Source organism: Dermacentor silvarum, chromosome 7 (assembly GCF_013339745.2).
Source record: "Dermacentor silvarum isolate Dsil-2018 chromosome 7, BIME_Dsil_1.4, whole genome shotgun sequence".
Lineage (NCBI taxonomy): Eukaryota > Metazoa > Arthropoda > Arachnida > Ixodida > Ixodidae > Dermacentor > Dermacentor silvarum.
This window is the reverse complement of record NC_051160.1, coordinates 40,131,114-40,149,416: the sequence shown is the minus strand read 5'-3', so window position 1 is coordinate 40,149,416 and position 18,303 is coordinate 40,131,114. Positions and strand designations below refer to the sequence as shown.

General features: G+C 44.8%; 3 protein-coding genes across 6 annotated transcripts in view; 1 reads left to right on the top strand and 2 right to left on the bottom strand.

Annotated features, from left to right (window-relative positions):
* Positions 1 to 6,923, bottom strand: part of LOC119457934 (inactive tyrosine-protein kinase 7-like) — a 149,731-nt gene extending 142,808 nt beyond the window's left edge. The window contains exon 1 of the mRNA XM_037719707.2: positions 6,658 to 6,923. Within this exon, the coding sequence (XP_037575635.1) occupies positions 6,658 to 6,712 (55 nt within the window). The 5' untranslated portion in view covers positions 6,713 to 6,923. The remainder of the gene's footprint in view (positions 1 to 6,657) is intronic.
* A 1,109-nt stretch (positions 6,924 to 8,032) lies between these two features.
* LOC119458804 (MAD2L1-binding protein) lies at positions 8,033 to 14,344 on the top strand. Its single transcript, XM_037720666.2, has 2 exons — positions 8,033 to 8,245; positions 9,295 to 14,344. The coding sequence occupies exons 1-2, from the start codon at positions 8,033 to 8,035 to the stop codon at positions 9,916 to 9,918; spliced, it is 837 nt and encodes a 278-aa protein (XP_037576594.1). The 3' UTR covers positions 9,919 to 14,344.
* Positions 14,097 to 18,303, bottom strand: part of LOC119457933 (putative FERM domain-containing protein FRMD8P1) — an 80,987-nt gene continuing 76,780 nt past the window's right edge. For all 4 annotated transcript variants that reach the window (XM_037719703.2, XM_037719706.2, XM_037719705.2 and 1 more), the window contains one exon: positions 14,097 to 18,254. In XM_037719703.2, the coding sequence (XP_037575631.1) occupies positions 18,196 to 18,254 (59 nt within the window). In that variant the 3' untranslated portion in view covers positions 14,097 to 18,195. The remainder of the gene's footprint in view (positions 18,255 to 18,303) is intronic.

Here is an 18,303-nt window from a genome sequence, read left to right as displayed (position 1 = left end):
GAGGACGCTACAGCAGATATAGCAAAGCGAGGTCGAATTATACGACAACTCAAACCGCAGGGACAATAATGAATGCAGCGAATGAGTTCTGCGGAAATCCGGAAAGTGAAGGATGTACTCTCACGAAAGGCAAAACCTGTCGCGATCGTTTTATCATCCAGTTTAAAGGAACACCAAACATGTATACAAATGAATGCTGGACTATACACTCTAAGAAGAAAAGGAGGAAATGGGGTATTCAGGTTACTCCTTTAGGGGAGGAATTGATTTGCCACAACCATTCCTCCCTTTGGGGGGTAAGTGCGAGGGGATGAACGGTTACTCCCCATGCGGTTATTCATTCGAGGACTAACAGTTGCATACGTGCGTATAGGCACGTATGCGCATGGATTGACGCCCCAAAGTATACGTAGAGAAGACCGGGAAAAGGAAAGATGCGGTGGCATATATTCGCAACTATAAAGCTTATTACAAGAGTCTTGTATATATGAACAACGTTGAAGAATGACAAGAAACAACAACAACAACAACAAGACAGTTTCCCTACGACATTTGTTTGTATATTTCTTTGTTTTCCTCTTCACTATGGCTCTGTCCTCGTTAACATGTCGAGCGCGCCACATGTTATGCTTATCTCTAACAAACAGTTCCCTATACGATATTTGTGTGTTTCAGATAATAATGTTATTTCAGTTAAGATAATGTTCAATAGCCTGGCAAGGAACATGAATTCAGGATCGCCAGTCAGCCTCTAGAGTCTGTAAAGGAATACGTTTATCTAGGTCAATTACTCACAGGGGACCCTGATCACGAGAAAGAAATTTACGGAAGAATAAATTGGGTTGGAGTGCATACGGCAGGCATTGCCAAATCCTGACTGGGAGCTTACCACTGTCGTTGAAAAGAAAAGTGCACAATCATTGCATTCTACCGGTGCTAACATATGGGGCAGAAACTTGGAGGTTAACAAAGAAGCTCGAGAACAAGTTAAGGACCGCACAAAGAGCGATGGAACGAAAAATCTTAGGAGTAACGTTAAGAGACAGGAAGAGAGCGGTGTGGATCAGAGAACAAACGGGGATAGACGATATTCTAGTTGACATTAAGCGGAATAAATGGAGCTGGGCAGGCCATGTAATGCGTAGGATGGATAACCGGTGGACCATTAGGGCTACAGAATGGATACCAAGAGAAGGGAAGCGCAGTCGAGGACGGCAGAAAACCAGGTGGGATGATGAAGTTAAGAAATTCGCAGGCGCAAGTTGGAATACGCTAGCGCAAGACAGGGGCAATTGGAGATCACAGGGAGAGGCCGTCGTCCTGCAGTGGACATAAATATAGGCTGATGATGAGACGTTGATAAGATCTCATTACGAGGCACGCAGTAGTGGGATACCCCGGATTAGTTTTTGACCACATGGGGATTCTTTAACGTGCATGTAAATATAGGTACAATAGCGTTTCGCATTTTGATTAAACTCCCTTGAAGTGCGGCCGAACGCACGACCTCGAGTTGAGCAACGCCACGTCACAGCCACTGATCTACCGAGGCGGGTAAAAATAAAATAGATAGATAGATAGATAGATAGATAGATAGATAGATAGATAGATAGATAGATAGATAGATAGATAGATAGATAGATAGGGAACCCCCGGTGATGAGGCATAGAGGAAGTAAATAAATATGTAGCAGAAGGGACGGTTTATCCAGCCACAGCGCATGCGCATCACGAAGAGCTGTAAGCGGCAGCGGGCGCGCATCTCGAGTCAGCTATAGGCTCACAATCTTTATGGCTTGACGCACTGAGACCTCGTGTTCGCTCGCTCGCGCGGTGTGATTTGTGGCGCCACTAAATTCCCTCGGCGAAATTCCTCTCTGTGTGCGGTCCGGAGTGAAGAAGAACACAGCCACCATCTGTTGGCTCGCCTCGGAAAAGCCGTGACCTTGACGCGTGTTTCACTGACACGCCTACCGTTTGAAACGAAAGTTTAACACGAAAATAGAAAATCCTGGCTACACAACCTGAACTATCTGCTATAGCACACTTAGAATCTGATTAGCCTGACAGCTACGCGCGCTATAGGTGACCTTGCACTCATTTAGTGAAGCGATGTTTTTTTTTTTTTTTTATACCTCGTATCTCTTAGAAACTTGTGAATTCAGAAGCGCACTGTGACGCCCACTCTCGTATACGCTAAACATACCTCGAGTTTCCTGTCAGACACTTCCAAAGTGGGCAAAGTTCGCCTATAACGCTATATATATATATATATATATATATATATATATATATATATATATATATATATATATAAATGTGACTGATAGTGGGATCGAACCTCCGCGTTCCAGCACAGCAGCTCAACGCTATAACTATTAGGTCACGAAAGCACTTTTTTTTTTTCGTTATTTCCAGGTTGGCTACAAGCCTAAGTAGGTTTTTGCGATCACACTCGCTTTATATACGTTAAAGCATCCAGCATTGACATCGTATCTTCCTCGCCAGTCAATCGTCTTATACACATCGCATACTTTCACAACCATCTGCACAAAGTATTCATGCACAGGGGCCTTTAACATCACAGTATCCACATGCCAACACTCACGCCAGACACTCACGCACGCACGCAAGCTTCCTCCATGACAAAATTGCCGTTTCAAACGTCTGGCGCGCGCGTCACGCGCTCGTTTCTTCTCTGGTGACAGCTAGCGTTTTGAGACGCTGTGCTACAGACTACACTACCTTCGGGACCAGCCCATATTTTCCGTCAGACGGACACCTATAAAGTGAGCAGTCCGCGTATAAGGCTATCGCATTAAAGACGTTTGTTACAGTATATAGTGGTTACTATACCGCGCACTGAGAGTTGAAAATTTTTGACTAGCTACATTTACTGTACACGGCGAGAAATACGCAGGCGCATGTAGCATAAGTTATAGCTGCTACCTCGGCTTGCCTTGGTCGATTATACAGACTGACGTCTGTAGTCTAAAGCACGTTGAATTAACGGTTATTTGAAACCTCGATCGTGGCGCACTGCACGGTAAAGAAGTGTATTAACTTCGTATATTGAAATATGGAGGTGCGCACCGATAAAACCTATGCTCCCAAAAGTAGGGCTATTATTAACACAGATGGCGTCCGTTCTAAAGTGTAGTAGCCCGGTCTTCGGATTGCGCGATGCATTAATTCCTCATTATCGTTTGTTCCTTTTATGCAGCGCTGCCAACCGCATGCAGCTTGATGTTCCTGGTAACACCTTGATGATGCATGAATGCGACGAAAAAAAAAAAAAAACACGATAAATATGGTTCGTATTCCTTTCCCAGTGCTTTCCTTTACCTGGATATGCTGTCAGAATAGAAGCGATCTAATTATTTCCCTAGTATTTGCACTTATAAATCAAACAGACTATACCATATATGTGAGCGCGGTGACGCACCCCCCCCCGCCTATAGTGAACTTCACCATAACTCCCGAACACATCTCGAGCATGTTTGCGGTTTCGCAAAGACGTATATGTAATACTTCGGACACAATCCACGGCCAAGGTTCCGTCATGTGCAGGCGCACGTTTTTGGCATTAGGGAGTTCTTGAAACACATATATCCAGTCGTACAAAAGAACGTAAAAGGAGTACAAACGAGTTAGGTTTTTTTGGGGGGTATACGCAAATCTGGTTGGGGACGATGTTTCTAACGCTCTCTATTCTCAGTATACGAAGGTCACGCACAGACCGATAAAATTCAGAGTAAACGGGGTTTGAATTCTCAAAGCAACATCGCGGCTATGAGACACGCCGTATAGTGGAATTATATCCTCCGGATTATATTGCGATCCCGCGAGGATCTTTCACGTGCACATATTAATTAAGCTTAGGCATTTCTTGTTCGACCACTGCTCATCGCTTTGCAAGCCTACATCATCCTGTGAAGTTCCGTCTTGTCTGGTCACGTAGAGCGATGCACAACGGTAAAGAGAACGATTAGGTATGCATGTGACATGGCCGATGTGACGTCATCAGCGGTCGTCCATGATGCGCGCTCGATGCCGACTCCTGCAACAGCAGCAGCTACACCAAGAAAGCCTTCTCTCGGCGTTTGCGGTTGCTTTTATGAGCAAAAGTAGGGTATAGGACGTATACACGCGGAAGAACGAACAATTCGTTAATTCCTACAAATACTCCGCGATGGTGACGTTTGCTAGAGCGATTAATTCTCGCAAGTATTCGCAATAAGCCTCAAGAACGACGGTGGTTCCGTTATGCAAAATTTTGCATTTCCTTTTAGGCTAGGGCAGACGTCTAAGAACGCCAATTTATATTGAAAAAAAAAAATTATCCAGGAAGACGAACAGTGCGCAGCACGCAAATATATTGCGGGCCACACATATCTCATTACGAATGTCAGAGTAATAATGCAAGAATAGATAAATGTATGCTCGGCCTCCACGAAACCTGTCTCTACGACGCCATTACTGTCCTACACGACGAAGTGTGTAAAGACAGTAATGAGAGGATAATAAACATTGGCGCGGTGCACATCGGTATGGGACGTCCGGAAGATAGGTGGCTACGTGGATAAAAAGGTGGAGTGATATGTGAATAAAAATTGCCACATTGTCGTAGGATGGTGTAATCAACGAAGCGTAGAATTAAAACATATATAGAGACATTTAAGCGTCAAATAGAATAGCATGCTGGAGTGTGGTAGCACGTGCCAACCCCACGTTTCAAACAAGTTTTTTTTTTCCTTCTTTCTTTTTTAAACCTCATTGGCTTCAAAGGACAATACATTCATAATCATCATCACTTCGGAGAGAACTGTGTTGTCTATTTTGCATTTTTTTTTCATTTATTCATACGCATGCACGTCCAGAAAATGCGGAATATACTATGACTAACCTAAAGTTAGCTTTCTACCTGGCTATATTTTTCCAGGTCACTGCTGTATGGTCGCTTTCTAAACGGGTTAAAGGCGAAACATCAGCATTAAGAACAGGTTAACCTAGCAAATGATTTTTTTTTTTAAATCCTATTGTCATTCCCCAAGTGTCCTACAGTCTCACACATAAGGCGCTTGCATTGCCGTTGTGCCCAAACGAACGTCAACATCACGTTTCGAGCCATCTCACACTACATCTGTACGATTGCGCACTTTGACCACTAAGCGGCGACAAGTTCAGTTGGTCAACTATTAATAACTGCGTGGACAAGTGAGGCGTCACGTGGTGCAGGTGCTTGAGAGGTCAAGATTTCGCCACTTGGAGAAACAAATAAATGTTACGGGAGAAATGGAGCAACAAATATGTTACTCGTCACAAAATACAACTTCTCGCAGCTATATGGTTTCATCGATTGATTTGATGATATTGCAAATGTTCTACTGTCAAATGAACTGACCAAATTGAGGCGTAAGCAGGGCTTAAAGTCTCCCGTCATTGGAGGGAGGGGGGGCTATATATATATATATATATATATATATATATATATATATATATATATATATGCATGCGTGTGTGTCAGTGAGGCGTTAAATCACAGGATCCGGCCGCGAAACAGGTCAAATAGAAGCACGTAGGAAAAATGCCAGGATTTTACTGACGTTTCGGCCGAGGACCAGCCTTCACTCCGGTCACATGAACCGATTCATTGCGATTAAATGATTAATTGAAAAATTGGAGTTAGAATTGCCCCGAACAAGGCATCACTGGTTATAAAATCGCCTCCAGCGCCTGTCGAATGGGTGCCGCAGTGATACCAACAGTTGACATGCCGAGGGGGGGTGGGGGGGGGGGGGGGGGCGAGCCCCTCCTTAAAAAATGGTGAGGGCGCCGGGCCCCTCCGAGCCCCGCATGACTAATTAAAACACTGGATGTAAGGAAATATGAGGCTACTTTTTTTTTTTTTTTTTTTAATGTCGCATTGGTTTTGGGTGAGATTGGTATTTAGACGTTTTGAATGAACGTAATAAAACAAAACACGATAAAAGAAAGATACGAAAACTGCAAACGCGAGACACACTTGCCCCAAAATTAAAGAGAGGAAAAACAAAAGAAAGACCGACCGCTTACGGGAAGCGTGTCGGACGGTTCTCAAGTTCACGACCGGCGAAAGTGACAAATTCTCCAATCGATGGTGTTTTCTCTCTTTTCTTTTTTCGCTTTCGGATAAACGCCTTAGCAAATCGCGCTTGCCCGCGCGGCTTCCACAAGGACTTTGACACCGCCTGGGTCCTCAACACGCAGAGACAGGAGACAGACAGTGCTGTCACCAACACGACCGTGTTAAAACAAACCAACACCTCTGCTTTCGCGTTCACTTTCCGACAAATTCCATGGACCACAGACCGTAAAGTCAACGACACCATCGCCATGAGCACGACCTAAGCACCGAATCACTGCATTACATGAGGCCCGCACATCACAACAAATCAAAGCGTAGAATTCCTTCCGCACAGCAAATGAACTGACAAAAGAAGCTCAACCGGATAAGTTATCGCTGCTTTTTGTCTGGCTATTTACAAAAAAAAAAAAAAAAAGTAATCAGTAATATTTTTTTCACGCAGTAACGACGACAAGCGCGTCCGCATCACTGGTACGTGACGGGGAGGAGTCGCTCGGGAATAGAGAAAAACTGAAGAGCAACACAACTCACCGGCGAAGCGGCACGCACTGTTCGGTGTCGTGGTCAATCCGAGTTTCAAATCCATGATGACGATGTAACACCGGCGGCGTCAACAACAAGCCGCGCACAGAAAAGACACCACAGCACAACGACGGCGCGCTCCTTGTTCAAACCCCGCACGGCGTCGACGCAAGCATCATCGCCCCCGGCACACAGACACAGCGCCGTCGCGTCTCCAAGCTGCTCCCACAACAAAGCGCGCCGGGGCGCTTCAGTTTACTGCGAGTTCGTGAGCGTGCTCGAAGCCGCCAAGAAGCGCCCGATGCAAGCGACCTGGCGCCCCTCGGAGGCGCTGGCGCCATAGCGCGGTCCTGTCGAGAACTAAAGGTGGCTCAGTTGCGAAACTAACCAAAATTCGCCTCCAAATTTGACCGTCTAGTCTGACTAAAGTTTTGGAGCTAACAGATGCAAGCGCCACCTAGAAGCGATTCTTAAAGCTTTGTTTTCTCAAACTTGCAATACTAAAGCAAAAGTTAGCTTTGTTAAAAATCAGCAGGTGTCACGCAAACTCGTAAATGTCTCACGTTCGGGCCAAACTTTGCGATTTTGTGACCCGAGTTGGCCTTCTCAACCGTTAAGCATCGTCCGCGAGAAGTGAACGAGGCGTCGCGTCGTTGAACTGAAGCCCAGCGGCGTCACGCGAGTACTACGAATGGTCGATATCGGGCCATCGACACTCGAGACGACAAAGCTATATGCAAACGCAATGCATGACCGATACGAGCATGCCGCGCAGCTGTACGCGTCACCGTGCAACAACCAGCACGGTGACGCGCAACTCTTATAAACGCACGGAACCACCTCAAACGTTATTTACAGCTTGATGTGCGCTGAAACACTGTTCAAACTGCGTTTAGCGCGCTTCGATGCATGGAGGCCGCTGGCGGCAGTCTTGAAAGTGTCCTACGGCCGGCGCAACGCGAAGTGTCTGGGACCCGAAGAACGGGTTTTGCCGCCGCGAAATGCTGTTCTTTGAAAGGGAGGGTAATTCGTGGAATGGCGGGCGATCGAACCTAGGACGCCTACGCTACGCCGTTTACCAGCTTCAGTTTGGATGGGCTGGTCAGTCAGCGTTCGCGCTCTTTCATACTGCAAGCGCCAGAGGCATTGCTCATTACGAAAACAGATAATTGAAGCAGACGACGCTCTGAACCTCGTAGTAGGACCGCAGAAAAAAATACAAACATGTGAACGTTAAGATGGCAGTCTGATTTCACGTAAGAATGTTAAAAAATTAATTGCGTTAGAATGGTTAAAATTTTATTATTATAAAACTATGCGCGATGGCAAGCCTCCGTGATTTCCATGACAACCACGTGTGACGCAGAAAGCGTCAATTTCAAACATGGCCGCCTGGAAGAAGCCAGCGGTCGCTGGTCGCGACCATCTGGACATAAATGTTGCGTTCACGCGCACGATATCGCCGGACAAAATAGGAAAACTTGTTGTGGAGATCATCAAGTACGTGCTGTACGAGCGCGAGCAGCTTCCGATGCCGTACGACGACCTGAAACGCCACGTCGAGGACGTTGCGCAAAGTCAAAGCGCCCAGAAAAAGGTTAGTGGCAGATTCAAAATACGTTCTACGATTCATTTTGAAGAAACGCGAATGATTGCCTTCCCTTGATCTTTAGCTGTAGAATAGGCGAACGAGATGCCGGCGATAAGCGATAGGAAACAAAGGGTATCCGCTTCCGCTTCGTTAATATGGTTTTCAGGTCAAGTGTCCACTTAGGGCGTTGAACTTCCGACACACTCCAATGCCCGCGGCATGCCGCATTTACCGCGAGTTTTTGAATTACCCTCTGGCTTTGCCGGACCCTCTGATGGTCGTTTTCGGGTGTGTTGTCATGACAATACGAATAGCGCGTGCTCACCGGTCCAGCAGGTGTACGGCGAAAATTTCGGCACCCCGCTTTGCGCTTGTAGGGCATTAAAATTTCGATGTTTGCAGATTTGTACTGTAAATGCTTCCTTGCTATTAGCAACCACGGGCAGCGAATTGGCGTGTCGCCTTTGCCGCGATTCTTACGCTGTTTTAACCAGTTAACCGCAGCTACGTGGATAGGCGCAAAGACCATTACACAGGGTCATGTTACTAATTAAGACGCTTGTCTTAATTATACTTGTCTTAGTAGACTGAACGAGAATCCTAAGTCGGCTTCCAGCACTCCTCTAGAAAGTATGCAAATTAAGCTTTCATGCCCATAACTGAGGGGCAGGGCCATTGAAAATGAATTCGATGCACAGTAGACGTTGCAAGCTTTTGTAACGCCTGTCATAAAGCAAATGCCAGGTTTCACTAATCATTCATTGGCTGTTTGAAAAAGCAGCTTGACTTGCTGCGTCTGTTCTTTGTAGCCTGGGCTATTAGGGGCGAGGCTATCTTGGTCACAACAAACAGGAGAGTGATTTAACAGTGGTAGAACAAGGAGTGTTGCTGAAGCCAATGTTTTGACAAGGGTATTAGTCTTCGTCAAGGCCGCAACTGCTCAAGACGTTGTCTACCACTGTTAATCACTTCAAGCCTAGGTCTTGCTGTGAACTTACCTCTTGTCTTAAACAAGAGAATGTGACTCAGCATGAATGTGCGTATATCTGTTGCAGACTGTCAATCCATTCCTGTTGGCCAAGCAACGGAAGGCCATCACAAGCCTCCAGGGCATGGACGCCATCTTCAGCGTCGCCCAGGACCTCATCCGCGAGCGGAAGGTCACCAAGGTCCTGCTGCTATTCGGAGCCACCATTCTCTCGCCCGTCGAGAGCTACCTCATCCGCGTACCGCAGCGCAGGCATGGCTGCCAGAGCTGCGGCACCTCTGCCGGCTTTCGCCGCTGTATGCTCGATGTCCTGGAGGCGTTCCTCCGCGTTGATGCCACCCGCAAGGCCGCCACGGCTTCCAAACTGATGACATTCCTGCTCGTAAGGAAAGAGGACGTTGTCTTCAACCTCATGGACGTCAAGTCAAGCTTCGATGTTCCGCGGAAGGGCAGCCTCACAACCCTCGAGCTCAATCTTCCTCCGTGCCCGCATGATGGTGTGGAGGACGGCTTGAAAGTGTGGTCTGATGCCATCCAAGATGTGTCCGCTTTTGCCGATGAGGACATGTCCCAGATTTGCCCTGGAGAGTACGTTTGGGTGCAGTGCAAACCGGTGTTTCTGACGGTAGGTGCCAGCACATTTGTAAAAGAACCGCCAGCAGAGTCTTCGAAAAATTCCCTTCTCAGATAGCATGACAATGCCTAACGTAAAAGCAATATAGTTTACTTTCGCAACTACCTAAATGAGCAAGCATTCCTAGCGCCGCTTGTAGTGAGAGCTCTGCATTTATGATTTGCCATACATCACAATAATTTATCCAAAGGAGTGTTAATATCACTTCTTGCTGAGTCAGTGTGATGGCTAGCACACTGTTTGTTGCTGTACGCTTGAGCAGCTGGAAGTGTTCTTTTACAGCAACTGCAGTACTTCACCTGCATCGAGGACAATCTCGTTTCGGCTAACGTGGAAAGGAAATGTCGTTGGCTTTACAGACATTGTCTACTTTCACTTTTTAGCCTTCTGCTATGGCTACGGCCAAACAGGAACTGAAGATGTGGTCTGATCCTGTGGAGGAACTGCATGTGCCCATCGTGTGAGTGATTGGTGCCTTTAGGAGTCCACCAGAAGATTACGTTCAAGAGTGGTGCAAGCTGGCACTCTTGATAGTGACTTGATAGCATGTTTGGGAAAGATACATCACCCAAGGCATCTAAAAACTCACTTTTCAGATGACATGATGCCATGTATTACGAAAGGAGTAGCTATTTTATCTTATATTTACCGAAGCTTAAGCTACCGACCGCTTTGCTGAGAAATGTCTGCATTTATGAAGGCAACAACTTGCCACTCATTGTGTCAGCTCAGCATAAACATGATTTATAAACTTTTTTTTTTGCTATAACAGGGAATCAAAAGCCAATGTGCCACACCTATCTCTGCTATCAACTGTGAATTCCGACGTTGATAAGCAGAAAATCAAGTGATTTGGTGAGGCCTCAGGATTTGAAAATGCAGGCCTTTTCTGACTGATAATTTTGAAAGGCAGGACAGAAGAAAAACAGATAAGACAGCAAAGTGCTTTTAGAGCGCAGCTCTTAGGTGCCCGTTCCTGCAGCGATCGTCGGTGTAACCAAGCGAATGAGCACAGCGCAAGATGAAAGCGAACGCAGAGCGCCGCAGGAGATGAAAAACGCAAGGAGGGTGCAGCGGAACCATCAGGCGGAAAGCGCAGGACGAGGAGGGTATGGCGAAAGGGTGAGAAGCAAAGCGTTGTGCGGTGACGATTGCTACGAGATGGCGCCAGAGTAGCGCGCGTCGTCTGGGAAGCCTGTCTGTGGCGGCTGCTGTGAATCGCGTGCACGCGTCACCCAGGCTCTGGCTCATGATCTGCAGATCAGTGAGTCAGTCTTGCCACACTTCGCTCCGTTTGCAACGTGCCACACGAGACAGATTGTCGCGAAATGAAAACATGTATAGAGTTGCGCCTGAATTTCGCATTAGGGAGTATCGTAATCGTACGGTGAATTTTCTTTGGGTCTTTTTTATAGTACTTTGTGTCCCTGCTTCTTCAAATCACGAATGCCAAGGTATATTTCGCTAGTTTCATGTTAAGCGTCACGAGCGCCATTCTTCATTTCAAGGAATGGCTTCGCTATGAATCTGAGAAAACATGCGTTTTGCCGCCGGCCAAGGGCGCATGCTCGTGCACTAAAGGAGGCACTGTCCTAAAGTGTGCCACCCTGAACGCTTTAAATGTCTCTATCGTTGCCGGAACACTAACGAGACAAAAGAATTCACAGGAAGATGTGGAGTCATTGAAGTAGTCGACAGAAGCTGATTGAGGGAAGCCCCTTAGTAAACGTTTTGACAAGGGGATCCAAGGCAGGTCTGCTTTTTGTTGGCTTCAGGCTTGTTCATGGGCTGTTGAAGTAATCCAGCTCTTCCTGCGATACATGCTCTAAGCACCGACACAGCGGCCATAACATTTGGCCTCTGGTAGAACTTAATAGTATGTAAAAGTAGGGACAGCTGGACAAGTTGGGGTGGTAACATGGTGAAACAGTGCCAAAAAACAAGATGGTGCACTGACTGTTCAAGTGAAGTTTATTGAAAAAAAAAAAAAAATTCGTAAAACCTTTTTCTGTACCACCTGGTGGACAAGCATAAGCATGGCAGAAAAAGGTAACGGAACTGAACAAACCAAATGTAAGGCAAAAGAAATGTAATGCAAGAACAAATGCAAGGCCAATAGAGTTCAGTTGAGTCAGCACACCATCTTGTTTGTTTTATCAGTGCTTGTATTTGGTGCTGTTTCATGGTGTAGATAGTATGTAATTTTACCGTGTAGCACTAGCGAAACACACAGGACAACAAAAAGACAATGTCACAGCACTGTGTCCCTCTCTTTCTGCTGTCCTGTGTGTTTTGCTTACACCATGCTCTGCATAATGCCATAACAACTAGTACTATCAGTCCGTGATTTCTAATTTTACAGTTTTATTCTCCAGTGTGCATTTGCAGAGCCAAACGTCTCATTGGTTCAGCTATGCCATTTGCACCTCCCTTTAAACTTTGTCGCATTGACGTTCAACAGTACTTGATTTGTGGGAGTTTCCTTGCAGACGAGGCACGGTAACAAGAGACAGTACTTCCGCCAGAAGGAATGATGTATTTTGTTATGTGATAGCCAATCACATCGCGTATACAAATGAAACCTCCAGCTTTTTTTTTTATCCCTTTCTCACCAAATATCTGCATTTTCAAGAGACAATATAGCAGACTGCTAGAGAGACTGAAGGCCGAAATGACCCGACAAAAGCCACCAACTCACTGCAGTTGAAAAGTGACAATACACACAGACAATCGTGGGTGTATTTTGACACAAACAATAACCACATCTCGTCTTGAGAAACATCTTTGTAAACTACGTATGTAAGAACATTTTACATCTCATTAAGGTGTAATTGGGATCAAACATGACTTCATAATGCAAAAGCACTGGAGTCTTCTTTACAAGTATTATTCAATGCAGTGAAAGCTAGACGAACATGTGTCCGGATGACTATGATCACGGAAGGCAAGCTTTGTGCTAAAGTCCCTCGTCCTTTGCTGAGACGATCGGATGAGTCTTGTACTCAAGGAAGATAACTTGAAAAAGTCCAATTTTGGCTTAGCGATGTGTTTAATAGAATTGTGCCATGTGAAATTTCCCTTGGTGGAGGAAGTCAGAGCTGCAAGTTAAGTTTTATATTTGTTGTCTACACACATCAATTGTTATTGCCTGCTGTTTTTTTGTGCATGTGTCCAGTGCTGCTCAAGCATGTTAAACTATTGAGTACTGCATGTGATACCAGCCATCGCGAATTCATAGTGGTGCATGTTGCCTGATCACTGTTACGAGATTTTATGGTCTACACAAAAAAACAAATTGCCAAGATTGTTGCACTGTAGCCAACAGCAGGTTATTACCAGATGCTGTCGGTCCTCTTTTGGGAGTTAATCTAATATTTGCAAGAAATGGTATTAGCGAGGAATTGTGTGTGTGAATGGTTTTAATTGTTATGCTTTTGTGTATGCATTTACTGTATTTTTTTTTTAATATGAAGACTTTGTTTACTATGATAGCTTGGTTGGGGCTTTGACGCTTCCGAACAGATGTTTGGTTGACAGCTTGACAAGCACATTGCAATTCTTGTGCTTGCTTCTATAGTGTGGTTTTTGAGCTGTATGAGCGTCTCTTGTTACAAAGGTGGTCTGTGTAATGTTCCAATGTGCCAAATCATCTGCTCATCTGTCAGTGTCACCATTCTTCACAACATTGTTCATCAAATTGCCTGCAGTGCACATACTTTTTTTTCTCCATTTTTATTGAATCTTATTTTACTAGAGATATTTGCATGCTCACCACTGCCTTTCCAATGAATATTTACTCGTAAAATGATGGCTCCTTTTACACTGTACTTAGTAAGATGTTTTTACTTATGAATGAGGTAGTTGTGTTCAGTTGGGCAATCGGTATTACTTATTAAGCAACTTGGCATTTTGTTGTTTTCTTGTCTCTATGTGCTTATATGATGGCTTCGTCATAATTTTCCAAGACAAGCATTGTATTATTTTATTGTTAAATAGTCATCAAAATTCAGTTTCTACAAACACAGCTAGATTTAGTTTTGAGTACATTGATGCAAGTCAATTCACCAGATGTCATTTACAAATGAAGTTGCAAGTTCCTGTACAAACCATTCCTACGCCACTCAAGGCCTTTGGTGTGCATGGTATGTGATGTAAGAAAATGGTGTCGTAAAAAAAAAAAAGTAACAAATGGCCATGTCAAGTTTAGGCCAAGTGTTCACATCACACAACGCTCATTATTCTTTGGCATATTTCACCGTGTCTTTATTTCAATGACGGTCACAAAAGTCTGTACATATTTGACATTCCTTGCATGAACACAGCTGTGTCACCGCATCAGTGGCCGCACATTTTTTTTAACGACCATTTTACTTGTTGCTCAAAGAACGATTTCGACAGCGTACACAAACTGTCTTCTTTCTCCTGTACATTGTATTGTCTTGTCTATGAAGGTGGGAAGAGAATAAACGCGTACAAACATCAACATTGACCATGTGAAAAATGTGCGTGAGTGTGGACATGGTGCAGGTAGTAAACAATGCTTCAGAACTTCTCCGCACATGCTCGACACTGTGTATCATTGACATTTGTTCCGTGTAGCAAAAAAAAGTTATTCTCTTGTTTCTATGATAATAAACTATTAGGCTATGTTAACAGCATCGTAAGTGAACTGGCCACGGTTAAACGCAGAAGCGCACAATAAAGGACTTGAAATATTTGTTTCAAGCAATATCTCTCGCTGCAGCCTTCAGAAACATTTGTGCTGCAACCAAATCTGTGCACGGACTATTCACCCATGAGCCACGGTATTCCAGGACACCTCTGCATGTGTGTGAAGACATCAGAGCTGTTTAACAGCTTAGGAACACATATATTTCAGAAACCTTCATAAAGGCATACGCTTCTACACTTCAGAAAAAGTTTTCATTCACGTATACTACATTTTCCAATGAAGTTTACTCGCATACAGTGCGTAAGCAAGTGAGGAAAAACAAGTACAGCTGAAATTGCAAGCGCAGACCTTTTCCTTCACCCAACTTAAGCGTCGAGTTGGTACAAAGTTTTTATTTGATATCTTTGTACATTTATTCACAAGTCCTCATAAAAAAATGTTTTTAGTGCTACAGTGGCAGTTTTCCGTCTAGGTAATCGTAAGAAACTATTCATGCGACTTCAGCTTGGGAGTAGCAGCAACAGTGGAGTCCCTTGCGGTGCTTTTTTTCTATTTTCAGAAACATGAGTGTCAGCAATGCTAATTACATGATTTGTTGACCTTGTGCCGAAGCTAAAATATTGCTCTCCCTGAAATCTCGCAAATGTCCATGCGACGATGCATCACACTAAGGTTTGGCCCCTGCATTTTATTTTTGGAGCCTGTTGCCTAATCCATATAACCTGCCTTAGGGAGGCACAAAAAGTGGCTTTGAAGTAATCTGGCCATATTTTGCACGATTATGATTGTGAATTAGTAAGTCTGAAGAACCATGTGCTGCTTACAACAGAGTGAGCTTTTGTAAGTTTATGAAAAAAAAAAACCTTCAAGTCATTGCCAAAAACTTCAGTGGGAATTTTTCCTTTATTTTCCTTCAAGTTTAGCTGTTCGGAAGCATGTGATAGAAAATTTTCACTTCATTAAAAGAAAATGCGGACCAGAAGGGGTTAAACAAAGTGTGCGCTCTTATTGTTGAGAGCAACTTGTGTTCATTGACCCGCTGCATAAAAATGTTTTGACAGCAATACTGCAACCTGCACAAAACAGTCTTGGGTTACTTTTTGAAGAGTTGCATGAGCTGACAATGTTTCCAACTCGTCGGAGTCAAACAGTTTGTCACGGTTGCCACTGACATTCTCGTTCCTGTGGCATGCATGTCAAAACATAGCTCGCCAATGACACCACAAAGAAGGGCACATTCAAGCTGCCAAGACCAGTTTCTGTTTTGAAGTGTGGTGCCTTTTGCTTGTTCAGAATTACATGTTTCTATGCGAACTGAAGACATGACATGTGGAGAGACCTTTACTGATATGGTTTAAAGAAAAGCTGCCGTTTAACAACATCCTCTTGAACTGCTTATACTTTTTATACACCACACGACATAAATGACAGCTGCTAGAACTCGATCGGATCATAAGTCAGAGCCACGGTGAGGATGAAAAGAGCAAGCACAGAGCACTTGCCAGTGGAACTCTTGTAGCCTAGGCTGGTCACTCCCGAGTGCAAGATGCTACAACATTTGCATGAATATCTATACAAGACCCACTTCGTAATGTAGAAAAACCGGACATTACTACGAATGTAACGTAATGCATTCAAATACCCTAAATCGGTGTATGCAAGTACTAGTTCATTCCAACCGTTATTTTCCTTCAGCTCCTGAACTAAGGTTCAAAGGAGACATGAGCTTCGTCTCAATTTATAACAGCGACCCAATCATGACACTTCTAGCATGTTTTTCTTTTTATATTTTTCGATTTTGGTAGCTGGCTATATTGGCACACGCACGGGAGACAAGGTAAGTAACATATTTAGAAACAAAGAAGCTGTATTTCTGATCGTTTTCGGGTATACTTTGACGCAGTGCACGATGCCACACAGGACTGATGGAAATCCTGTACTATACATGCTCAAGAGGTAGGCAATGTGAAAATACTGTTGAAAGAAGTGGTGTGCCATTATTTTCATTCCATCTGCTTTGAGTTTGCAGTGTCAACTCATAGTGATAATCCTGCAAGTTATCGATCAGGACTGTAACCTCAGAATTCAGCTTGGCATTTTGCATTGTGACATAACTGCCTGGACCAAGAGAATGGCTTAACAGGTGCCAACTGCATCACCATGGCCTTTCTGCATCAGCATATACTCGGATGCTTTTCTGCCAATGTCACAAGGCACCGGCTGATTTTCAAAGTGATGATTCCATCTTGACATGAAACATGAGAGGCACTGGAACTTCTCTGGCAGAAGCTGTGAACCAGGGGCCGAACTTCGCAACCACCCATTTTATCTTCCATTCTCTTCGCTCTTTGTCACTGGCTTGAACGCTGTTATCACCTGGTTCGGCCAGACAGTGCAATAAGTGATCAGAACAGGAGATTGGAAAATGAAACAGATCATTACAAGATTTGACACCAGGGCAGCTTCTGTACCCATTTCAAGTTTGTTGCCAGTACATGATTGCATGCAAGAGCACCTCTGAAGCAGTGATGTACAGCAGGCAATTGTGCTGTAAATAAAATTCACTGCATGCAGGAAGCATGGCAGCGGTCTTAACTACATCTGTGCCTCCTCTCTCAGCTACAATAAAAGAGTAGTTACCATGGCAACAGCAGCGAAATAAAAATCTAAATACACTACTATCTAATACTGATGTGGCCCACAGACACTGTTTATCAGCAGAGCCACGGTATAAAAAACGAAAGACAGCGTAACAATGGAAAAAGTGAGGACGTCACAAAAAGCCCTCGGGTGGCGATGGGGAAAGGGGGGTTGAACAGGTGGTTTTTCGGAATACATCACTTCCTTTGATAAATGTGTCCGGCTCCTTCAGTGCCAGCATTCTGGGTCAAACAGGCGTGCCATCCTGCAGCTTACTCAATTAACTGTGTGCGTGCGGAACGCTACTCTACAATTCGCACTTCGTGCTGTGCCTCACGAACTTGCTACAGAATGAGCAAAAAAACGATTTACAGATGCATCTAGCAATGGTTTCTTTCCGTGGGCGGTAGCCATTGCAGGAGCCATTCCTGCCCATTTTCATAGCTGTTTCTAGCCATTTTCATGGCCATGTTCAACCTTCTTGTGCATTCTGCACTGTGTATGGTTTGTCTCAAACAAGGAGCTAGATCAATCGCAGCATTGGCAGCAGCCACTGCTGCAGCCATTTTTGCAGCCGTACTGAACCTTTTCAAGTAATCTATCTACATCCCTGGCTTCTCTCAAGCAGACATGTAAATAAGTCGCTGGCTTTCCGAAAGAACGGAAACTCGCTGTGTGCCTGGAATGCTGCGTTGAGAGGGAAGCACTAAAGTACTGCTAATCAAATCCCTTCAACATTTGAATACTTCAGCTCCACAGCGTCGTTATAAGCTCACACTGTCCAAAGGCCACACAATGCTCAGAGCTTTCTTTGCTAGCAAGCCTAGCGACATGCCATGCCTCCAGAGAAGTGGCAACGCCCGTTTCAGGCAAAAGTGAGCTGCAAGGTGGCACGCCCGGCTTGACACATTGGAGTACTATAATTCATCCCGCTCTGCAGCACATGTGCGTGCGGGGCATGGACATCACTTCCAGGTAGCGGGATTGCCTCAGTACCAAGGTGGTTCCCTTTCGAACCCCAATCATCTCGGGCGGTCGTCCCTCCTGAACTCGAGGGAACCCTTGGAATTGAGGTAGTCGCCTGCAAAGGTTACAAGTCACCAAGGTTATATGAGCATACAGGACCTGGA

What these genes read in the sequence shown, in the direction of transcription:
- LOC119458804 (XM_037720666.2), top strand. Translation starts at nt 8,033, where the DNA reads ATGGCCGCCTGGAAGAAGCCAGCGGTCGCTGGTCGCGACCATCTGGAC. An exon ending in GTCAAAGCGCCCAGAAAAAG is followed by an intron (nt 8,246 to 9,294) that starts GTTAGTGGCAGA and finishes TATCTGTTGCAG; the next exon opens with ACTGTCAATCCATTCCTGTT.